The sequence below is a fragment of the Pelodiscus sinensis genome, unplaced genomic scaffold (assembly GCF_049634645.1).
Source record: "Pelodiscus sinensis isolate JC-2024 unplaced genomic scaffold, ASM4963464v1 ctg80, whole genome shotgun sequence".
NCBI lineage: Eukaryota > Metazoa > Chordata > Testudines > Trionychidae > Pelodiscus > Pelodiscus sinensis.
Window position 1 is genome coordinate 147,071 of NW_027465901.1, and position 24,611 is coordinate 171,681.

The 24,611-nt window shown below is 56.9% G+C and overlaps 1 protein-coding gene across 4 annotated transcripts in view; it reads left to right on the forward strand.

Annotated features, from left to right (window-relative positions):
• The first annotated feature begins 10,648 nt into the window (after nt 1–10,648).
• SLC30A3 (solute carrier family 30 member 3) overlaps nt 10,649–24,611 on the forward strand; it is a 31,800-nt gene continuing 17,837 nt past the window's right edge. For 2 of the 4 annotated variants that reach the window (XM_075916291.1, XM_075916293.1), the window contains exons 1-5: nt 10,649–11,052; nt 18,908–19,116; nt 19,417–19,563; nt 21,060–21,213; nt 23,190–23,391. In XM_075916291.1, the coding sequence (XP_075772406.1) occupies nt 10,961–11,052; nt 18,908–19,116; nt 19,417–19,563; nt 21,060–21,213; nt 23,190–23,391 (804 nt within the window). In that variant the 5' untranslated portion in view covers nt 10,649–10,960. Of the gene's footprint in view, nt 11,053–17,646; nt 19,117–19,416; nt 19,564–21,059; nt 21,214–23,189; nt 23,392–24,611 lie in introns of those variants that run through there. The other 2 variants (XM_075916292.1, XM_075916290.1) reach the window with 2 other exon arrangements.

Genomic DNA, 24,611 nt, shown 5'->3' on the forward strand with positions numbered 1-24,611 from the left:
AAACCCCTTATTCTTATTCATGTACCCCCAAACCCCTCTGCCATGAGTCCACCACAACCATCCCACTGCCTGGATTCCTGCCCTCCCACATTCCCCTGCCCTAAGCCTCCTGCCTTTATTCCTAAACACGCACCCCCTGCCCTGAGCCCCCATCACACACACTCTAACCCTCTGCCTTGAGCCCACACACACTCCACTCCACACGTAAGCTTCTTACAGATACTGTCGTTATCGTACCTCACAAACCTCCTGCCCAGTGGGGTGCAATTAAAACTACACAAATGTATTTAATCATTCTTTAATACCCTAAGACAATAACGTTAGCTAAGCAGTAATGCTCAAAAGGTGAGCTGTAAGAGGAGAAGGGGGTTCAAAGTCAAATCTTACATGCTCCCCCCAGAACTGCTAGTTGTGTCCCTGGGGCAGATCCTGGAAGCCTTGTAATGGCAGGGAATGGATTTGCTGAGACAAACCCAGATGAGTCCACCAGGGTTATGTCTAGACTGCAGGCTTCTTTTGGAAGAAGCTTTTCTGGAAGAGATCTTCAGAATAAACTTCTTCCAAAAGAGAGCATCTATACAGCAAAAGCACATTGAAAAAGCGATCTGCTTTTTTGAAAGATAGCATCCACACTGAATGGACGCTATCTCTCATTTAAGCTGTGATTACTATGGACGGAGTGGCCACCAGGACACCTGTGCTTTTTCCTCTTTCCTCTTCTTTCAAAAGAACTCCCTCTTCCCCGTCCACACATGCCTTTTTCTGAAAAAGCTCTGTGATGGACTGGGCTACTTACAGTCTTGAATGGAGACCTTTCCCAAATAGGCCACAAACCAGTCACACAGAGCGCTTCAGCTGCCAATTCAGCCAGCAGGGAGCCTCACAAGCAAAACCCCTCAGGCTATGTCTACACTGGCGGGTTGTTGCGCCAGAAGTATGCAAATGAGGCTAAGCATGGAATATTGCCATGCCTCATTTGCATACCTAATGAGCTGCCATTTTTGTGGAAGAGGCCCTTGCGCTAGAAGGAGCTGTCTACACTGCCCCTTCTTGGGCAAGAAAAACCCTTTTGCGCAATGCTGCTACGATGATTATTTTCAGGATAATCATGGGTACAGCAGAGATCTGTCTGCTCACTTTAAAATCCAATAATGTGACAAACTCTTTTGGAAAAAGGCTTCTTCCTCGTAGAAAGAGGTTTACCAAAGTCGGAAAACCCCTCTGTTCTTTTGATTTTCTTTCGAAATAATGTGTTTGCAATGTGGACTTAATTCAATTTTGGGGGGGGGGGGGGAAATGGCCATTTTTCCGAAAAAAACTCGATAGTGTAGACATAGCCCAAGTGACCCACCCCATGCTGCAGTGACAGGTGGAAAAAGCCATGGTACCAACAGTAAAATTCCTTCCTGACCCCGATAATGGTGATCAATGGGACCCCAAGCACAGGAGCAAGATGTACCAGCAGAGCACCTGTGAGGTATAATTCATTGAGACAACCCAGTGCGTATTGCCTTTCCCCCCATAGCAGATCTCTACCACTTCAGCGGGTGGAGAAAAAATCATGCCCAGAATGCATCCAGGAGGGTAATTCTTTCCTGAGGACTGCAAGAGAGCAGCTGAATCCCTCAAGCATGAAACTCTGGATATAATCCATAGGCCCCCAAAGGGCCCCCCCAATCCCAGTGTCTCACCGGGGTGGTGCTGGGTGTAGGAGGCTTTCAGGGAGTCAAAGCCACCCCAAAATGTGACTTGGCCACTTCCAGCTATCATTGCCCATGTAAAGAGCAAAGCCTAGAGCCAAATGGCTTTAACATAGTGAATACTAGTGGGACAGGGGTAGGTTTAGAACATAAAATAAAAAAAGAACAAACTAAAAATCACTTAGAAAAGTTAGATGTCTGCAGGTCACCAGGGCATGATGAAATGCATCCTAGAATACTCAAGGAGCTGATAGAGGAGGTATCTGAGCTTCTAGCTATCATCTTTGGAAAATCATGGAAGACAGGAGAGAGTCCAGAAGACTGGAGAAGGGCAGATATAGTGCTCATCTATAAAAGGGAAATAAAAACAACCCGGGAATCTATAGACCAGTCAGTTTAACTTCTGTGCCAGGGAAGATAATGGAGCAAGTAATTAAGGAAATAATCAGCAAACACTTGGAAGATAATAAGGTGATAGGCAACAGCCAGTATGGATTTGTAAAGAACAAATCATGTCAAAGCAATCGGATAGCTTTCTTTGATAGGATAACGAGTCGTGTGGATAAGGGAAAAGAGGTGAATGTGGTATACCTAGACTTTAGTAAGGCATTTGATATGGTCTCGCATTATATTCTTATCAATAAGCTAGACAAATACAACTTAGATGGGGCTATTATAAGGTGGATGCATAACTGGCTGGATAACCATTCCCAGAGAGCAGTTATTAATGGTTCACAATCCTGCTGTAAAAGTATAAAAAGTGGGGTTCCGCAGGGGTCTGTTTTGGGACTGGTTCTATTCTATATCTTCTTCAACTATTTAGATAGTGACATAGAGAGTATGCTTATGAAGTTTGCAGATGCTACCAAGTTGGGAGGGGTTGCGACTGCTCTGGAGGATAGGGTCATAATTCAAAATGATCTGGACAAAGTGGAGAAATGGTCTGAGGCAAACAGGATGAAGTTTAATAAAGACAAATGCAAAGTGCTCCACTTAGGAAGGAACAATCAGTTTCACACATACAGAATGGGAAGTGACTGTCTAGGAAGGAGTACGGCAGAAAGGGATCTAGGGGTTATCCACACTGCCTGCCCGCTCTTGTGCAAGAAGATTTACAGTACGGCATCAGAAGAGAGGGCTTCTTGCGCAAGTGCGACGCTCTTTTCTAACAGGTATAAGCCCTCTTGCGCAGGAGCTCTTGCGCAAGAAGGCAATGTGGATGCACAGCAGGGGTTTCTTAGGGTTAGCCATCAGAGCTTTCTTGCGCAAGACATCCACACTGCCATGGATGCTCTTGCGCAAAAGCACATGGCAGTGTGGACGTGTTCTTGCACAAGAGTTCTTGCACAAGAACCCTTGAGCAGAACCCGCCAGTGTAGACATAGCCGTGGAGTATTGTGTCCAGTTCTGGGCTCCACATTTCAAGCAAATGTGGAGAAATTGGAGAAGGTCCAGAGAAGAGCAACAAGAATGATTAAAGGTCGAGAGAATATAATCTATGAAGGAAGACTGAAAGAATTGGGCTTGTTTAGTTTGGAAAGAGAATATTGAGAGGGGACATGATAGCGGTTTTCAGGTATCTAAAAGGGTGTCACAAGTAGGAGTGAGAAAAAATGTTCTTCCTGGTCTCTGAGGATAGAAGAAGAAGCAATGGGCTTAAACTGCAGCAAGAGAGGTTTAGGTTGGACATTAGGAAAAAGTTCCTAACTGTCAGGGTGGTCAAACACTGGAATAAATTGCCCAGGGAGGTTGTGGAATCCCCATCTCTGGAGATATTTAAGAGTAGGTTAGATAAATGTCTATCAGGGATGGTCTAGACAGTATTTGGTCCTGCCATGAGGGCAGGGAACTGGACTCGATGACCTCTCGAGGTCCCTTCCAGTCCTAGTATTCTATGATAGCTCAAACTGTAGAGAATTCTACACTAAGCTCCAGAGGTCCCAGATTTGAATCCACCCGATGGCGGTTACCACAGCAATGCTGCCTTTGACCCTAGGAACCCACCACCAGCTGCTACTCTGCAACCATCCAGTGCTGAAAGCAGCAGCAAGCCCTGGGGAGAGTGTGGTGTGCCTTAGAGCAGCCCCCAGCTGTGTCTCTGCCATCTTGTGCAGGTGGAAGATGCAGGACTCCCCACAGTGGCCCAGACTCATCTACTCTCACCTGGCTCCTGAGCCCCACCATCTGTGACCACTGCTCTGGGGGCTCTATTGGCAGAGCTGGATGGAGGTTTTGAGAGGCAATTGGCCAGTGCTGCCCATTCCTCTTGCAGTCCCACCCCCATTCCACCCTTCCCCTGCAGCCTTCCCCACACCCCTATTTCAACCCCAACTGCCATGAGGCTTTTTTTTTTCTTCATTTCCCCCTCTCCTTCATGGAGTGTGTGCTGTGAGTGGCAGGTGGAAACTGTTGGCTTCTAATTAAAGTTTGAATTCTAGAAGCCTCTGCTGATTGGCTGAGCCTTGGTAGGGGGAGGGACTTTCAGGCAGTCCGTGGCTTTATAAAGCAGTGAGAAAGCGACCAAGGAGCTTGCGAACAGGTGAGTGCTCACAGGGAGTTTAGAGAGGGAGTTGGGAAGGGCACGAGGTTCTCTTGCCTTTCTTTTAAATCCTTTCTCCAGAACAGCGGGGATGGATGGTGATAGGTCTGCTGTTGTTACACGCACAGCGTGTGCCATGTTTGTCTTCCTCCTGGAAGACAGAACAGATTTCATCTGCACTAAGTGCAAGCTGGTGGCCATTTTGGAAGAAAATGGGTTTGTGATGACCAGGAGAACCGTATGGTCACTTGCCTGCCTGGTGCGAAGGTTGCGGATCTCTCGAGGCATCTAGACAGACTTATGTGTAGTGCTGGGGAGGAGCAGGTGGCCGTGGTACATGTAGGTACCAATGACGTAGGGAAGGGTACGAGAGATGTCCTGGAGGCCAAATTTAGGCTGCTAGGAAAGAGACTGAAATCCAGGATCTCTATGGTGGCATTCTCGGAAATGCTTCCAGTTCCACGCGCAGGGCCAGGTAGGCAGGCAGAGCTTCAGAGTCTCAATGCGTGGATGAGACGATGGTGTAGGGAAGAGGGGTTTGGCTTTATTAGGAACTGGGGACACTTTTGGGAGAGGGGGAGCCTATACAGGAAGGATGGGCTCCACCTAAACCAGGGTGGAACGAGACTGCTGGCACTAAACATTAATAAGGCCGTAGAGCAGTTTTTAAACTAAGAGATGGGGGAAAGCCGATTGGTGCGGAGATGCACGTAAATCGGAGGGAGACTTCTCTTAGAGGAAAATCCATTGATAGAGAATCTCTAAGCTGTAGTCAGAAAGAGAGGAGGGGAGAGGGCAAACCATAGGCCCGAGCATACAAACAACCGCATACAAAGTAATCCAATGCATCAGGGAAGGGCAGACAAATAACCAGTGGCAAATCTCTAAAGTGCTTGTACACAAATGCTAGGAGTCTGACTAATAAGATGGGTGAACTAGAGTACCTCGTATTAAATGAGGAGATTGACATAATAGGCATCACTGAAACCTGGTGGAATGAGGAAAATCTGTGGGACACAATCATACCGGGATATAAAATATATAGAAAGGATAGAGCAGACCGGGTGGGTGGCGGAGTGGCACGGTATGTGAAAGATAATGTAGAATCAAATGAAATAAAAATATTAAGTGAATCAACATGTTCCATAGAATCGCTATGGATAATAATTCCATGCTCCAATAATAAGAAATTAGCAGTAGGGATATATTACCGACCACCTGACCAGGACAGCGATACTGACATTGAAATGCTAAGGGAGATTAGAGAGGCTACCAAAATAAAGAACTCTGTAATAATGGGGGATTTTAATTACCCCCATATTGACTGGATACATGTCACCTCAGGAAGAGAAGCAGAGATAAAATTTCTCAATGGCTTAAAAGACTGCTTCTTGGAGCAGCTGGTGCAGGAACCCACAAGGGGAGAGGCAATTCTCGATTTAGTCCTGAGTGGAGTGCAGGATCAAGTCCAGGATATAACTGTTACAGGACCGCTTGGGAATAGTGACCATAATATAATAACATTCAACATTCCTCTGGTGGGAAGAACACCTCAGCAGTCCAGCACCCTGGCATTTAATTTCAAAAAGGGGAATTACACAAAAATGAGGAGGTTTGTTAAACAGAAATTAAAAGGCACAGTGACTAGAGCCAAATCCCTGAAAGCTGCATGGAAACTTTTTAAAGACACCATAATAGAGGCCCAACTTAAATGTATACCCCAAATTAAAAAACATAGCAAGAGACCTAAAAAAGAGTCACCATGGCTTAACCACCATGTAAAAGAAGCAGTGAGGGACAAAAATGTATCTTTTAAGAAGTGGAAGTCCAATCCTAGTGAGATAAATAGAAAAGAACATAAACACTGTCAAATCAAGTGTAAAAGTGTAATAAGAAAAGCAAAAAAAGATTTTGAGGAACAGCTAGCCAAAAACTCAAAAAGAAATAACAAAATGTTTTTTAAGTACAATAGAAGCAGGAAGCCTGCTAAAAAACCTGTGGGTCCCCTAGATGATCGAGATATAAAAGGAGCAATTAAGGACGATAAAGCCATTGCAGAGAAACTAAATGATTTCTTTGCTTCAGTCTTCACGGCTGAGGACGTTGGGGGGATTCCTGAATCTTTGTGGGTGATGAATGTGAGGAACTGTCCCAGATTGAAGTGTCATTAGAGGAGGTTTTGGAACAAATAGAAAAACTTAATGTTAACAAATCTCCGGGACCGGATGGCATTCATCCAAGGGTTCTAAAAGAACTCAAATGGGAAATTGCTGAGCTATTATCTGCGGTTTGTAACCTATCCTTTAAATCGTCTTCCGTACCTAATGACTGGAAGGTAGCCAACGTGACACCAATATTTAAAAAGGGCTCTAGAGGCCATCCTGGCAATTACAGACCGGTAAGTCTAACTTCAGTACCGGGCAAATTAGTCGAAACAATAGTAAAGAATAAAATTGTGAAGCATGTAGAAGAACATAATTTGTTGGACAAAAGTCAACATGGTTTCTGTAAAGGGAAATCCTGTTTTACTAATCTGTTAGAGTTCTATGGAGGGGTTAACAAACATGCGGACAAGGGGGATCCAGTATACTTAGATTTTCAGAAAGCCTTTGACAAGGTCCCTCACCAAAGGCTCTTGTGTAAATTACATGGCCATGGGATAAGAGGGAAGGTCCTTTCTTGGATTGAGAACTGGTTGAAAGACAGGAAACAAAGGGTAGGAATAAATGGTAAATTTTCAGATTGGATAGGGGTAACTAGTGGTGTCCCCCAAGGGTCAGTCCTGGGACCAATCCTTTTCAACTTATTCATAAATGATCTGGAGAAAGGGGTAAGCAGTGAGGTAGTAAAGTTTGCGGATGATACCAAACTGTTTAGGATAGTCAAGACAGAAGCAGACTGTGAGGGACTCCAAGAAGATCTCACCAAACTGAGTGATTGGGCAACAAAATGGCAAATGAAATTTAATGTGGATAAGTGTAAAGTAATGCACATTGGGAAAAATAACCCCAACTATACGTACAGTATGATGGGGGCTAATTTGGCTACGACAAGTCAGGAAAGAGATCTTGGAGTTATCGTGGACAGTTCTCTGAAAACTTCCACGCAGTGTGCAGCGGCGGTCAAAAAGGCAAACAGGATGCTAGGAATTATTAGGAAAGGGGTAGAAAATAAGACCCAGAATATCTTACTGCCCCTGTATAAAACTATGGTACGCCCACATCTTGAATACTGTGTACAGATGTGGTCTCCTCACCTCAAAAAAGATATTTTGGCCTTGGAAAGGGTTCAGAAAAGGGCAACTAAAATGATTAGGGGTTTGGAACGGGTCCCATATGAGGAGAGGTTAAAGCAACTGGGACTTTTCAGTTTAGAAAAGAGGAGACTGAGGAGGGATATGATAGAAGTATATAAAATCATGAGTGGTATGGAGAGGGCCGATAAAGAAAAGTTATTTATTAGTTCCCTAAATAGAAGAACTAGAGGACACCAAATGAAATTAATGGGGAGCAGGTTTAAAACTAATAAAAGAAAGTTCTTCTTCACACAGCGTGTAGTCAACCTGTGGAACTCGTTGCCAGAGGAGGCTGTGAAGGCTAGGACTATAATAGAGTTTAAAGAGAAGCTAGATAATTTCATGGAGGTTAGGGCCATAAAAGGCTATTAGCCAGGGGATAAAATGGTGTCCTTGGCCTCAGTCTGTCAGAGGCTGGAGAGGGATGGCAGGAGACAAATCGCTTGATCGTTGTCTTCGGTCCACCCTTTCTGGGGCACCTGGTGCTGGCCACTGTCGGTAGACAGGATACTGGGCTAGATGGACCTTTGGTCTGACCCAGTATGGCCATTCTTATGTTCTTATGTTCTTATGTTCTGACTCCCTCCTAAGAGGGACTGAGCCATCCATCTGCCGTCCGGACCTGGAATCTCGAGAGGTGTGCTGCTTACCAGGACCTCGAATTCAGGATGTGACAGAGAGGCTTACCAAACTGATCAAACCTTCGGATCGCTACCCCTTCCTGCTTCTCCATGTGGGAACTAACGATACGGCCAAGAATGACTTTGAGTGGGTTACTGCGGTTTATCTAGCGTTGGGAAGAAGGATCCAAGAATTCAGAGCGCAAGTGGTGAGCTTGTCCATCCTCCCTGTTGAAGGGAAAGGACTGAGCAGGGATCGTCGAATTGAGGAAGTAAATGCATGGTTGCGCAGGTGGTGTCGCAGAGAGGGCTTTGGATTCGTCGACCATGGGACTCTGTTCTAGGCACAAGGATTGTTAGGAAGAGATGGGATCCACCTAACCAAGAGAGGAAGGAGCATCTTCGTTGGCAGGCTTGCAAACCTAGTTAGGAGGGCTTTCACAACTAGGTTCATTGGGGGACAGTGACTAAAATCCTGAGGGGTGTGGGAAAGTTGGATACTGGGAAGAAATGCAAAGAGGAATGAGCAAGAAAGGAGGACCCTTGATTCGAATGGAGAAGATAGGGCGATCAACTGGTTATCTGAGGTATTTGTACACTAATGCAAGAACCCTGGGCAACAAACAGGAAGAACTGGAGGCCCTGGCCCAGTCCAAGAAATACGATTTAATTGGGATAACAGAGACTTGGTGGGATGACTCGCAAGACTGGAGCGCTGTCATGGAAGGGTATAGATTATTCAAGAAGAACAGGCAGGGGAGAAAAGGTGGAGGAGTTGCACTATACGTAAGAGAGCACTATGAGTGCTCTGAACTCCAGTATATAGAGGGAGAAAAACCTGTTGAGAGTCTATGGGTTAAGTTTAGAGGTGCAAACAACAGCAGTGATGCTGTGGTTGGTGTCTACTACAGGCCACCAAATCAGGTAGATGAGGTAGATGAGGCTTTCTTTGGACAACTGAGAGAAGCTTCCGGATCGCAGGCCCTGGTTCTCGTGAGGGACTTTAATCACCCTGACATCTGTTGGGAAACCAATACAGCAGTACACAGGCAATCCAGGAAGTTTTTGGAGAAAGTTGGGGATAACTTCTTGATACAAGTGCTGAAGGATCCGACCAGGGGCCATGCGCAGCTTGACCTTCTGCTCACAAACAGGGAGGAACTAATAGGGGAAGTAGAGGTGGGTGACAACCTGGGAAGCAGTGATCATGAGATGTTAGATTTCAGGATCCTGACCAAAGAAAGAAAAGAGAGTAATAAAATACACACCTTGGACTTCAAAAAAGCAAATTTTGACTCCCTCAGGGTATGTCTACACTACCCTCCTAATTCGAACTAGGAGGGTAATGTAGGCATACCGCACTTGCAAATGAAGCCCGGGATTTGAATTTCCCAGGCTTCATTTGCATGAAGCCGGCCGGCGCCATTTTTAAATGCCGGCAGTTCGAACCCCGTGCCGCGCGGCTACACGCGGCACGGAGTAGCAAGTTCGGATTAGGCTTCCTAATCGGAACTAGCTGTACTCCTCATTCCACGAGGAGTACAGCTAGTTCAGATTAGGAAGCCTAAGTCATTTCACAGTTAGTCTGTAACAGAAAAAACTTAAAAAACAACAAATAGTCTAGTAGCACTTTAAAGACTAATAAAACATATAGGCTATGTCTACACTGGCGGGTTCTTCCACAGAACATCCACACTACCCACCCACTCTTGTGCAAGAAGATTTAAAGTAAAGAGTGGTGAGAGAGGGCTTCTTGTGCAAGCACTACACTCTTTTCTAACAAGTGTAAGCCCTCTTGCAAGAGGTGCTGGCTGGGAGTTGCTTCGGTCTAGAGAACAGAGGGGCACTATTCCTTCTGGGAGTGGAGGCCCCAGGGGTCCAGAGGGAATGGACCCCCCGAGGGGGCTCACAGCACAGGCAGGCAGGCTGAAGGCCCTGAAAGGCTCCGTCCCAGAGGAAGAGGCGCAGACCCTCCCGGTGAGAGTGAGCACCCCAAGAGAGGGTCACTGCACTGGTGTGAGTCCCCGAGAAGGGGCTGTCTCACTGCCACTGGAGTGGAGTGGGCCCCCCAAGACAGGGTCGCTGCACTGGAGTGGACTCCCTGAGAAAGGGTCTGACTGTCGCTGGACTGGAGGGACACCCCCAAGAAGGGGCTGCTGCACTGGAGAGGAGGGTCCTGCATGGGAACAGAGGAGCCAAGTCCTGTGAGCTGTGACACCCGGTCCTCCCATATCCCTCCCCTCAAATCCCAGAGCTCAGCACTCCATCTACATCTACCCCACAGGGGCATGTGACCCCCGCTAGCATTACCTTCTCCCTCTGGTTTGTTCACTGCCTCATGCTGCACACCCTCACTCCCCTCTTAGAGTCTGTGCAGCTTCATGGCTAGGGCAGGGTCCCACTCCATTGCTCAGCTCGGTTCTGGCATTGTGGGCGGGGCCAGCACTGGGGGCGTGGCTCTGGCTCTGTGGGCGGGTCCCAGCATTGGGGCTCTGGCTGCAATGGTGTGGCCAAGCCCAAAGCCTTCCACTTAGGTGTGGGGTTGGCGCTGCGGCTCTGGTTTGCTGTGCAACTCCACCTGGAGGGCACCTGGGTCTAGCTGTGTGGAGCTTTGTCTTCGGAGGCGGGGCCCAGCGTCAGTGGTGGGGATCTGTGGGTTGGGGGGGCCGGCTGCCCAGGGTCCCGCAGCGAGGTGGTGCCTCTCGCAGCCCCCTGGGGAGCCCGACCCACTGGAGTTGGTGGGACTGGAACCGCGCGAGCCGGGGGCTCAGCCCCGCACTCACAGGGCGCCGCGTCCGGAGCTAAGATGGACCCACCGTCTGGGACCGGGGACCCGGAGTCGGCTCGCCTGGTGAGCGTCCGAGGCAGCTGCAGCACAGGCACCAGGCGCCTCAAGAGGTAAGGGAGCCGCCAGCCCCTGCGAGATCTGCCCCCCGGCTCTCCCGTGCCCATCCCCCAGCTACCCCCACATCAGCCCATCCCCCCAAATCCTCCATCTACCCTGCAGTCCCCAATCATCTCCTCGTCTCTCTTTTCTTGTTCTTATGTTCAGCCCCATCTACCTCTCCAGCCCCGTCCCACCCCCAGTCACCTCCCCGCGCCCCCTGCATCACCCATTCCCCATCCCTCGCACCCTGTGCAAGCACCCTTCCAGCCCTGCCATCCCTCTGTCCTCCAGCCCCGTCCTACCCCGCCTGTACGCCCCTCGCCTCGCCATCGCAGGGATCCGGGATCGGCGCGGGGCCAGGGCTGCGGAGACCCCGCCGCTGGGTCCGCTTGTCCGGGCGCGACTCTGCCAGAGGCCGGGCTGGGCAGGTGATGCAGCTGCTATCCCTGGACGTGACCCTTCTCCAGGGCAGGGAACCGGCAGAGCTCCGGGCGAAAGTGTCACCGGCCCCGCGCCCTCCCGAGACCGCCCCGCCCCGCTCCCCGGCTCCCCGCACTGCGCCCCGAGACCTCCCAGCCACGCTCCCCGGCTCCCCGCGCTGCGCCCCGAGACCGCTCCATCCCTCTCCCCGGCTCCCCGCGCTGCGCCCCGAGACCTCCCAGCCACGCTCCCCGGCTCCCCGCGCTGCGCCCCGAGACCGCTCCGTCCCTCTCCCCGGCTCCCCGCGCTGCGCCCCGAGACCTCCCAGCCACGCTCCCCGGCTCCCCGCGCTGCGCCCCGAGACCGCTCCGCCCCTCTCCCCGGCTCCCCGCGCTGCGCCCCGAGACCTCCCAGCCACGCTCCCCGGCTCCCCGCGCTGCGCCCCGAGACCGCTCCGCCCCTCTCCCCGGCTCCCCGTGCTGCGCCCCGGCCGCCCCCCTTCCCCACGCTGCTCCTGGGGCTCCCCGCTGCTCAAGGAATTGGCCCCGAATTGGCGCGTTCTCTGCACAGACCCAGAGCTCCCCCCCTCCCCAGAAGGAAGGGATCTGAGGGTAACACCCTGCCTCCTACAGGGGCTGTGAGTGTCCGGGCCGGGTCCCTCTGCTCCTGTGTGTGTGTGGGGGGGGGTGTCAGTCACTGCATTCTGCCCCATTCCCCTAGCCCCATGATTGCCTGCAATAGGCATGTGGGTTTTGCCAAAGAGGGAGGGAAGTGTTGGGGCTTGGGGCTTTGGGAGCCCCATCCTGGGGGGGAGGTGTCAGATCCCTGCTTTCCAGACAGGAGTCTGGGGTGCCATAGGATCTCTGCAGGAGGGGGAGCAAGGGGGCTGCAGAGGGAGGGTCTAGGGGACACTCTCCAGGCAAAGGAACCACAGGGCGTGACACTCTCAGCACCTGCTGCGCACAGCTTTGCTGGTGGCCACTGCGCCAAATGCACGTGTCTCCTGAGCACTGGGCTGAGCAGGATCGGGTGGGGGAGCTGGGCCCAGGCGGGAAGAGCTAAATCTGTATCTGCCAAAGAATGAGTGGAGGTGAGACTAAGCTACGGCTCCCGCAGGGCTGGGGGAGGGTGCTGGAGGAAAGGGGGATGTTAACCAGGCAAGTGGTAGGAGAACAGTTGACAAAGGCGCCTGGAGAGGGCCAGTGTGCCCAGGCAGGGGCATCTGCTGGAGCAGGGTGGGGGCTGCAGTGCCAGGGACTGGCTGAGCTGCTCCCCACTCAGAATTTTCCCTCTCTGGGTCCTGTTGCCAGAGCAGAGCGGGGTGAGCAGGAGGCAGCTGGCACTGCTGGAAATATCTGCAGCCTCAGGGTACAGACCTCCCCTGGCTGGCAGAAGGCTCCTAAATGCCCCCAGGGGAAGAGGCACTGAACCCCTGCAGGCCCCTCCCCCATGTGCAAGGCAGTGGCTATCCAGCACAGGGCATTTCATTTCCTGGTGTCCCTGTGCTGGTGCCACACACAGAGTCAGCTCCCCCAGGGCCCCTCCCAGCTCAGGCAGACTCATCACTCTTCCTGTCCCTGCGGGGCCTGGGCACAGAGATAAGCCCTGGAGTGGGGAGGCTGCATGGGGCTGTGCTGCATTCCCTGCGTTGGGAGAGGGGGTGGGCTGGGGGCTACTGCCTGTCTGCAGCAATGGCTAGCACCACTCACAGCAGTGAGTGCATGTGAGCCAGGCCCCAAGCCTAAGAACATAGCTGAGGCACTGGTGGGCTGGTCTGTGCTGGAGTCCAGGCTGCCATGTCCTCTCTGCAGTTCTTATCTGTGCTGCAGGCACCCCCCTGGGAGCTGCCCCAGGGCTGTGTGCAGTCAGGGATGTGCGCTATTTCAGCACCAGCCCAGCCTCTCCCCCCACCTCACCTCCACTGCTGGGGGGCATGACGGCAGTGCTGTGCCTGGTCCTACTCCTAACAAACACAGGCTGGATCATCTCTGGCACCTGCCCGAACCCTGCCGTGGATCCACAGGGCTGGGTTAGGCCCCTGCCTGAGTACAAACTCAGAGAAGGGCCCATCAATAGGTCAGACCCCCCCTTCCCCTCCCCGCAGGGGACTCACTCTTCCTCCCCAGGTGAGCAACATGGCTTCTCTGCCTCCTGAGACTGGGCCTTGGGCCCTCACATCTCCTCCCCCCCATGAGCTTTTGGCAGTGAGTCCAGCAGGGACAGTCCCTGGGGGAGACTTGTATCACCTTGGGGAGAGCACCCCCCCACACACACCCATGTCTGTGGGGCACCCAGCCACTGCAGGCAGACAGGTGGGTGTGTCCGTGGCCTGGCCTATGGCCCAGACCTCTCTGGTCAGGGATATCACCGGCTGGACAGCGAAGGAGAGAGGAGATGACCCCCCGCCCCGAGCACAGTGCCTGCTGTGGCGGGATTGGTAGGGTCAATACAGCCTGGTGGGAGCAGGGCAGGCACAGGGGCTGATAGGATCAGAGGGGGTGTTACAGTTGGAGAGGCTTGGTGGGGATCATGGGGGGCTCCCAGCCATGCCCTCGGCCCCACTGCTCTGCCCGTAGCAGCAGTTCTTTGGGATCCTGGCTGGATCCCCAGCCAATGGCCAGGCACTGGGGGAGGGGGACGTAGGGAGGAGGAGGTGGGGTGTTTTGAGGGTGGGGGAGGGGAGCATGATGTGCTGTGATGTGATGCATTGTTCTGCTGCCAGCATCACCTTCTGCTTTATCACTGGAGCCATTTGGGGGGCACTGAGGCATGAAATAACTAAAGGTTCCACAGGGGCGCAGGGCTCAGCTCTGGGGAGGGAGATCAGCTGCCTCAAGACCCCTCCCCAGCCCTGCCTGTGCTGCTCGCTCTCAACACTGAGCCAGCTCAGTGCCAGCTCCCTGCCAGCCCAGCCTGGGTGCCCCAGCTTTGCTGATGACCCTCAGTCCTGGCCCGCAGCCCCTGCTAGCCCAGCCCAGGCTGCCCTTCAGTTCTGCTGGTGTCCTTCAATTCAAAGCTACCACGCTCATTTCCCAGCTCTGCCCTCACTTCTGACCTCCAGTCACTTCCCAACTGTTCCAGGGGAATCCTGGCTTGGGGTAATGTCTCAGGGCCCCAGGTTCCACACTTGCCAAGTGTCCTTCCCAGCAGCTCTCCCGGGAGCCTGGGCCACCCGTGCTGGGCACACAGGGTACTTGCTCCATTGCACCTAGCTGCACAGCAGGGTGGAGCCAGGGGCCCCCAACCCGAGGGCAGATGCCCACTCAGAGGCAGCCCTCTGGTCCTGTGTCTCAGTCCTGCTCCTGGGCAGTGGGGGTGAGAAGCGCGATGTGACGTAGTGGGGGGCTGTCTGCTCTGTAACCCGGTGTTCTCCTGCGCTGTGCTGTGTGATTCCCATTGACTCACCCACGTGTATTAGCCCAGACACAGACACCTAGGCCCAGCCTGACCAGATAACAAGGCACTTCCCAGGGGAGAGACAAAGGGAGGGAGGCGGAGACGAACACCAGGTTTGGTGGGAAGGGGCAGTTGCTGGCTGGTAAACATGGAGACAGTCTAAGCTGAAGACTGAGGATCTGGCGGGGGGGGGGGGGAATGGACCTCCTAACCCAAGAGGTCTGAGGCATCCTGGCCCTCACTCCTGTAGCCACATCATGTCCTGTAGCATATTGTACCCTGGAGAAGCAATAAACCCCTCTCAATTCTACTGGCTGGCGGAGTCTGTTCTTGTTGCTATGGGACTGCAGGATCGGGGGAACCCCAACTCACTGTCACAGTGGTGTCAGAAGTGGGAGACACTGCACCCCGTGGATGGAGCTTCCAGCAGCGAGTGACAAGGAGCAGTAGAAGGAAGGGGCTTGCAGGAGCCAGACGAGCTGGAGACAGAGCGAAGCGGTTCCTGGGAGACATGGGATGCTGCAGCACTCGGTCAATGAGTCTATACTCCGAGGATCAGCAGGGAGATGGCCTATTTCTGACTCCTGAAGGCAGACCTTGTGGGGCTGTGCAGAGAGAGGGACTTGCCCATAGGGAAAGCAACCAAGGCCCAGTTGATTGCCCAGCTGGAAGAGAATGACCCATCCAGGGGCCTGGATCCTGTCCCAGAGGGGAGCAGCCAGACACCCCCTGGGAGCATCTCAGTTTCTCAGACCAGACGGAGGACTGGAGCCTGCCAGAGAGACGCGGTGCCTACCAGGCCACACTCTACCAGCAGCTGTTCATCCAGGGCAGGGTCCATTCTGGCCGAGCTATGGTGGGTGGAGATTGAGCTGCGGCTAAAGGAGTTAGAGGACTATAGAGAGGAATGCTAGGAATGAGAGAGGCAGTGGCAACATGAGCTGGCCATGGCAGAGCAGAGAAGACGAAGGTCCCCAACTGCGGTGAGTGGAGAGGACCCCAGGGGGTCCGGGGTGGCTAGAAGCTTTGAAAAGCTCGTATTGGCCCAATGTAAGAACGTGGGAGACATGGACGGGTTCCTTAGCTCCTTTGAGCAAGCCTGTGAACTACACCAGATCCCCCGCTACAGACCGGCTCCAACAGCTCCCCCCCTTGCTGGATCAGGAGGCCTCAGGGGTGCTCAACCAGCTGGAGAATCTACAGCCGGGTGATTACGAACGGATCAAAGAGGCCTGCTGCACAAGTTCGGGCTGACTCTGGAAACGTACAGGAAAAAGTTCCGGGGGGGGGGGCGCAGAAGGGGCCACAGAAGACCTATGTAGATATGGCCTCCCACCTGGCACAATACTGCCGCAAGTGGGTGTGCAGGATTGGAGCCCAGACCGCAGAGGACCTGCTTAAGCTGATGATGCTGGAACAGTTCTATGAAGCGTGCACACCCAGCCTGAGGCTGTAGCTCAAGGACAGGAAGCCAGAGGACCCCCAGGAAGCTGGGAGGCTGGTGGATGAGTTCACAGAGAGCTGGTCCAGGGGTGAACAAAAGTCCCGGAGAGAAAGGGAATCGCACAGACCGGTTCTTGGCTGAGCAACAGAGAGAATCACTTACGAGGCGAGCCCAAGAGACAAGGACCAGACATCTGCACCCCAGAGAAAAAGCCAGAGACCAGGAGCCGGCCCAAAGGTCCAAACTTGCCATCGCTGTGGGCAGAGGCCACAAGAGGGCTCAGTGCACCAGAGACCAGGACAGGTCCCAGGACCTGAGACTTTCCAGGATTAACTGGCTGGAGCTGGAGGAAGGGCAGGCTGCCCCAGAAGCAGGGGCCGGCAGGCAAACCTCAGCTCAGAGTGGGGGGAAGGATGCTCAGTGCCCCTCCCCTGGGAGGTCTGACCCTTGGGAGGAGGATTTCTCCATGTACCGGGTGGGGACAGGGCGGCCCTTGTGGAGCGAGTGCCTCGTGCCCCTGCAGGTGGATGGCAGGGAGGTGACGGGCTACTGGGACACGGAGGCGGAGGTGGCACTGGCCCAGCCCGAGGTCGTAGCCCCAGACCACATGGTACCTAACACTCAGCTGACCCTGAGGGGCATAGACAGGACCCCATTTAAGGTGCCTATAGCCCAGGGGCATCTGAAATGGGGGGCTGAGGGCCCCAAGGAAGTGGGAGTGCACCAGCACTTGCCCATGGAGGTGCTGATGGAGGGGGACATAGAGGAGTGGCCAGACAGACCCCACAGGGCCCTGGTCACCACCCGTAGCCACAGCCAGAGAGGGGCTGGTAACCCTGACCTAGGGGAGGGCTCCCTGCAGGGTACACAGGGCCCCATCCCAGCAGACATGGAGCCCAGCCAGGTTGGGACTCGAGACCTAGGTGGGGGGGAGCAGGTCCCTACCCCTGCCCCAGCTGCTGAATTCCAGGTGGAGGTGCAGGCAGACCCCTCCTTGCAGATGCTGAGGGACCAGGCTGGCCTTGATGCAGCTCAGCCCCTGGGGAAAGGCTGCCAGGAGAAATTCCTGTGGGAGAGGGGATTCCTGTACTGGGACTGGCTCCCCGCCCCCCCGGAAGGTGAGGGAATGGAGGGGGTCCAGCAGCAGCTGGTAGTTCTCCAAAAGTATCGCTGCAAGCTGCTGTATCTGGCCCATGATGTCCCATTTGTGAGCCACCGGCGCACACAGCTGAGGCTGCTCCAAAACTTGTACTGGCCGGGGATATTTGCGGCCGTGCAGTGGTATTGCCGGCCCTGTGACTCCTGCCAGAGGGTGGGGAAGGCCCAAGATGGGAGGAAAGCTGCTTTGAGGCCCCTACCCTGTATAGAGAAGCTGTTCCAGAAGGCAGCAATAGAGATAGTGGGGCCTATCGGCCAGGCGACCCAAATGGGGAACAAATACATCCTGGTAGCAGTAGATTTGGCTACCAACTGACCCGAGGCCTTGGCTCTGCCCTCTAGCGAGGCAGACACGGTGGCAGATGCACTGCTGGCCATTTTCAGCAGGGTGAGGTTCCCCCAGGAGTTCTCACGGACCAAGGATCCAACTTCACATTGGCCGCGCTCCAGTGCTTGTGAGAGAAGCACAGGGCCTGGCTCACCTGGGTCCCAGCGTATGGCTCCTGGTCCAGCAGGCTGGTGGGGAGGTTCCAGGGGACCCTGAAGCAGACGCTGGAGGCCTTTATGCACCGGCACCCGCAGAACTGGAACAAGTACCTGCCCCACCTGCTGTCTGCACACGGGGAGGGGCCCTGAGGGTCTGCCAGGCTCTCCCCGACACAGCCAGGGTGCAGAAGGGGGAAGGACCCCCTGGGCTTGCTGAGAGAGTTATGGGAGGGGGAGACCTCCCTGGATGGAGAGTCGGGGTGGAAGATGTCTTAGCTTTCCGGGAAAGGCTCGCGGGGCTCATGGGCCCGGCCAGAGAGACTCTGGCCAGAGCTCAAGGGCAGTGGAAGGGCTGGTACGCCCACAAAGGATGGGACCGTGCTGGCCCCCTCAAAGTCGGGCAGAGGGCCTGAACTTGCCCAGGTCACAGGTGGAGTGACCCTGCCCAGTTCGCTCTCGGAGGGAGGAGAGATATGCCGTAGTGGGGGGCTGTCTGCTCTGTACCCGGGGTCCCCCTGGGCTGTGCTGGGTGATTCCCACTGACTCACCCACATGGGGATTGGCCCAGACACCCAGGCCCAGCCTGAGCAGATAAGGCACTTCCCAGGGGAGAGACAAAGGGAGGGAGGCGCAGACAAACACCAGGTTTTGGGGGAAGGGGCAGTTGCTGGCTGGTAAACATGAAGGAGCCAGCCTAAGCTGAAGGCTGAGGGTCTGGGGGAGGAGGGAATGGACCTCCTAACCCAAGGGGTGCAAGGCATCCTGGCCCTGACTCCTGTAGCCACATCACGTCTAGGCTGTGCTGTATCCTGGAGAAGCAATAAACCCGCAATCTACTGGCTGGAGGAGTCTGTTCTTGCTGCTACGGGGGTGCAGGATCAAGGGAACCCCGACCCGCCAACGCACCAGGCCAGGCTGTTGGGACTGGGACTGGCCTTCGCACTGACCCCCTGGTGTCTCAGTCTCTTTGCAGGCTCTCAGAAGCCTTTCCCTGACCTGCCCCTGGAGACCAGCCCTGCAGCTCCGACCCTGGAGCTGCAGCAACACCTGACCAGACACTGCCACCGTGGTCCCCCCACCCCCAGCCAGAGCCGTGCAGAGCTGCAGGCCTGCCAGAAGCTGGGTACCGCCTGCGCCATCTGCTTCGTCTTCATGGTCGGCGAGGTCATAGGTAACCCGGGAGCCCCCATACACCCCATGCTGCGGGGCACCCTGCTCTGCACATGGCCTGTGTGCTGGCCAGATGTGGGCCCAGCACTCGCTGCATGGCCTGGGGCAGCCCCCAGCTCTGTGGGGTGGGCAGCTCCCCATGCCTGCTGCCAGGGTCCCTCCACTCATGGGAGGGCAGCTCCCTGGCAGTGCAGTGGAGTGCTAGGGAAGGAGTCAGGCTGAGGGACCACCTGGGGCATGAGGGGGTGCAGGGGCCCCGCCAGGGAACTGACACTGAGCTGGCTGCTCTCTCCTCCTGCAGGTGGGTACCTGGCGCACAGCCTGGCCATCATGACTGACGCTGCCCACCTGCTGGCAGATGTGGGCAGCATGTCGGTCAGCCTCTTCTCCCTGTGGGTCTCCGCCAGGCCGGCCACCAAGACCATGAGCTTCGGCTGGCACCGCTCAGGTAAGAGGCTCGTTGTCCCCCCAGTGATCCAGTGAGCCTGGCAACATCCTAAGTTCCTTGCACCTGCCACCCTGCCATGCCAGGGCCCAGCCAGGGACAGCTTATTGCACCCTAGCCCCAGCAAGGCAGGGCCCAGCCTTGAGTATAGCAGGTGCCCTCCCTCCCTTCGGCTCCTGGGGACCTGAGGGGTGCAGAGAGTCACCAAAGCGTGAGGGAGACCCCATGCCCTGCCCCCACATCCACAGCCCGAGGGGACTCTCAGGTGGCAGGTAGAAGAGAAGGTTTATTGGTTCCCAGGGACACAGCGTAGCCCAGACTGGGTGTCACAGGAACCAGGAGCCGCCAGTTCTATCCATATTGGGGAGAGAGGGGCCCGGACCCAGGATCTGGCTCTTGACCCACTCCCAACTGCCCAGCCTTAGTCCCCCTCGCAGGCTGCTCCGCCAGCCTTTGTCCTGCTTGGGGGCCAAGGTGTAACTTCGTCGCACCCTCCTCCCAGTCAGGTTACAAAGGGCATTGGCCATTGTGTATGTGCTGGGCTGGGCTGGGCTACAGCAGTGTCCCTCAGTGAGTCACACCTGAAATCCCCACTCACCAGCTAGGTAGTACCCAGGGAAACTGAGGCACATACAAAGGGTTACTATAGGACTCTCATGCAATATAGAAAGGTGCTCAAATCCTGCCTTTGTCATGCAGAGCCTCCCACACACCCCAGGCTGGCCACCTGAAAGAACACAGGCATCATGGATCCCCAGAGCCTGGGCCGTGCCCCGGCTTGTCAGCACCACATCTGTGTGACACCCCTCCAGGGAGTCCCACCCTCCCTCTAGGGTTGGCCATGCAGCCTCACCACCTTCGAGACCCTGGCTTCTGCCTCAGCCAGAGAGTCCAGTGAGCCAGATGCTGGGGAGAGGGGCCCCCATGCCCGCCTGTGCCTGCAGCCATATCACATCAGGCAGCCTGTCTCGGTCTCCTGGGCCCGGCCAGGGGAGCCCTTGGTTTGGCCCAGAGACATGAGAGCCCAGACCGGTCCAGCTGGCTAGTGCCATGCTCTGGAGTAAGGCAGCCATGGATTCCTAGCCAGCAGGTTAGAGCGACCACCTCTCTGTGAGCCCAGCTCCCGACTCAGCTCCTGTCACAGCTGTTCCATGGTTCTGCAGCACTCTGTCAGGCTCTCCCATCGGTGGGGCCAGGCCTTCATCCCCTCTTGTCTGCTGGGGTCTGGTTCACGTCAGGCCTAATGGCCCCCTGGAGTGGCTCTAGGCTGCCCTGGCACCGTCTCCTGCCCTAGGCATCATGTACACAGCAGCACAAAGCACAGAGAGAAACTGAGGCACAGAAGGGCCTCCCACAGACATTACCAGCATCCCTGCAGCAGTGGACACCACAAACAGCTCTTTAGCCCCTGCCTCCCCAAGGACCATAGTGGGCTGGCCAAGGCCACTCCCTCTGCCCCACTGCTCTTGTCCCCTCTGACCAGCACCCTGTGCCCGCAGAGACGCTGGGTGCCCTGGCCTCGGTGCTGTCCATCTGGGTGGTGACTGGAGTCCTGGTGTACCTGGCCTCCGCCCGCATCATCAGCGACAACTACGAGATCGACGCACGGGCCATGCTGGCCACCTCTGCCTGCGCTGTGGGCGTCAACATCATGTACGTGGGCCCAGCCCTGTTCCCCACCTCTGTGTCCCTGACCTCATCCCCAGAGCCCTGCCCCCCCCAAGATCCCTCCTGCACCCCCAGATTCCTGCCCGATCCCCACTCCACCCCACCTCCACCTTTGCCCTGCCCCCATCACAGCCCCCACCTTGCCCCTGCCCAGCCCCCATCATAGCCCCCACCTCACCCCCTTCTGCCTCTGCCCCCGTCATAGCCCCCACCTCACCCCTGCCCTGCCCCGCCCCAACCTCGCCCCTGCCCTGCCCCCGTCATAGCCCCCACCTCACCCCTTCTGCCTCTGCCCCCATCACTGCCCCCACCTCACTCCTGCCCTACCCCCACCACTGCCCCCACCTCACCCCCTTCTGCCTCTGCCCCCGTCATAGCCCCCACCTCACTCCTGCCCTGCCCCCACCTCACTTCTGCCCTGCCCCCGTCACAGCCCCCACCTCACCCCCTCTGCCTCTGCCCCCATCACTGCCCCCACCTCACTCCTGCCCTGCCCCCATCACTGCCCCCACCTCGCCCCTGCCCTGCCCCCATCACTGCCCCCACCTCACCCCCTCTGCCTCTGCCCCCATCACTGCCCCCACCTCACTCCTGCCCTGCCCCCATCACTGCCCCCACCTCGCCCCTGCCTCTGCCCCATCACAGCCCCCACCTCGCCCCTGCCTCTGCCCCATCACTGACCCCACCTCACCCCCTTCTGCCTCTGCCCCCGTCATAGCCCCCACCTCACTCCTGCCCTGCCCCCCCACAGCCCCCACCTCGCCCCTGCCCTGCCCCACCCCCATCACAGCCCCCACCTCACCCCCTTCTGCCTCAGCCCCCATCACAGCCCCCACCTTGCCCCTGCCCTGCCCCCGTCACAGCCCCCACCTCACCCCCTTCTGCCTCTTCCCCCGTCACAGCCCCCCCTCACCCCTTCTGCCTCTGCCCCATCACAGCCCCCACCTCGCCCCTGCCCTGCCCCCATCACAGCCCCCACCTCACCCCCTTCTGCCTCAGCCCCCATCACAGCCCCCACCTTGCCCCTGCCCTGTCCCTGTCACAGCCCCCACCTCGCCCCTGCCCTGCCCCCATCACAGCCCCCACCTCACCCCTGCCCCCATCACAGCCCCCACCTCGCCCCTTCTGCCTCTGCCCCGTCACAGCCCCCACCTCACCCCTTCTGCCTCTGCCCCCATCACTGCCCCCACCTCACCCCTTCTGCCTCTGCCCCATCACAGCCCCCACCTCACCCCTGCCCCCATCACAGCCCCCACCTCACCCCTTCTGCCTCTGCCGCCATCACTGCCCCCACCTCACCCCTTCTGCCTCTGCCCCGTCACAGCCCCCACCTCACCCCTTCTGCCTCTGCCCCGTCACAGCCCCCACCTCACCCCTTCTGCCTCTGCCCCCATCACTGCCCCCACCTCACCCCTTCTGCCTCTGCCCTGTCACAGCCCCCACCTCACCCCTTCTGCCTCTGCCCCCATCACTGCCCCCACCTCACCCCTTCTGCCTCTGCCCTGTCACAGCCCCCACCTCACCCCTTCTGCCTCTGCCCCCATCACTGCCCCCACCTCACCCCTTCTGCCTCTGCCCTGTCACAGCCCCCACCTCACCCCTTCTGCCTCTGCCCTGTCACAGCCCCCACCTCACCCCTTCTGCCTCTGCTCCCATCACTGCCCCCACCTCACCCCTTCTGCCTCTGCCCCCGTCACAGCCCCCACCTCACCCCTTCTGCCTCTGCCCCCGTCACAGCCCCCACCTCACCCCTTCTGCCTCATCTGCCTCCCACATCACCCCTCCTGCCTCTGCCCAGCTCCTGTCACAGCCCCCTGCCTCGCCCTTCCTGCTGTGCCTGCCATGGTGGTGCCACCTGTCCAGTCTGGAATAGGGAGTGGGTGGGAAGAGAGGCTGCTGGTGCTGTGGCCCAGGAGCTCTGGGCCCGTCAGCCACCAGCTCACCCGCCCCACCTCCCCCAGCATGGCCTACATCCTGCACCAGACATCTGTGGGCCACGGACACGGCCGGGGCTACGAGAAGATGGAGAGTCCTGGGTGCTGCAAGCCACCTAGGGGCCCCCTGCCTGGAAGCACCAGCGTACGCGCCGCCTTCGTGCATGTAGTGGGGGACCTGCTGCAAAGCCTCGGGGTGCTGACTGCTGCCATCATCATCTACGTGGAGGTACGGTGCGCCCCTAACCAAGGCCGTCCGTCCCTTCACTGCCCTGCCCCGCGCCCCTAACCAAGGCCCTCCCTCTGCTGCCCTGCCCCGCGTCCCTAACCAAGACCGTCCGTCCCTTCACTGCCCTGCCCTGTGCCCCTAACCAGGGCCCTCCCTCCGCTGCCCTGCCCCCCTAACCAGGGCCCTCCCTCTGTTGCCCTGCCCTGTCCCCCTAACCAGGGCCCTCTCTCCGTTGCCCTGCCCCGCGCCCCTAACCAGGGCCCTCCCTCTGTTGCCCTGCCCCGCGCCCCTAACCAAGGCCGTCCGTCCCTTCACTGCCCTGCCCCGTGCCCCTAACCAGGGCCCTCCCTCTGTTGCCCTGCCCCGCGCCCCTAACCAAGGCCATCCGTCCCTTCACTGCCGTGCCCTGCGCCCCTAACCAGGGCCCTCCCTCTGCTGCCCTGCCCCGCGCCCCTAACCAGGGCCCTCCCTCTGTTGCCCTGCCCCGCGCCCCTAACCAAGGCTGTCCGTCCCTTCACTGCCCTGCCCTGCGCCCCTAACCAGGGCCCTCCCTCTGCTGCCCTGCCCCACGCCCCTAACCAGGGCCCTCCCTCTGCAGCCCTGCCCCGTGCCCCTAACCAGGGCCCTCCCTCTGCTGCCCTGCCTTGCGCCCCTAACCAGGGCTGTCCATCCCTTCACTGCCCTGCCCTGCGCCCCTAACCAGGGCCCTCCCTCTGCTGCCCTGCCCCATGCCCCTAACCAGAGCCCTCCCTCTGCTGCCCTGCCCCCCTAACCAGGGCCCTCCCTCTGCTGCCCTGCCCCCCTAACCAGGGCCCTCCCTCTGCTGCCCTGCCCTGTCCCCCTAACCAGGGCCCTCCCTCTGCTGCCCTGCCCTGTCCCCCTAACCAGGGCCCTCCCTCTGCTGCCCTGCCCTGTCCCCCTAACCAGGGCCCTCTCTCCGCTGCCCTGCCCCGCGCCCCTAACCAGGGCCCTCCCTCTGCTGCCCTGCCCTGTCCCCCTAACCAGGGCCCTCTCTCCGCTGCCCTGCCCCGCGCCCCTAACCAGGGCCCTCCCTCTGTTGCCCTGCCCCGCGCCCCTAACCAAGGCCGTCCGTCCCTTCACTGCCCTGCCCCGTGCCCCTAACCAGGGCCCTCCCTCTGCTGCCCTGCCCCGCGCCCCTAACCAGGGCCCTCCCTCTGCTGCCCTGCCCTGCCCCCCTAACCAGGGCCCTCCCTCTGCTG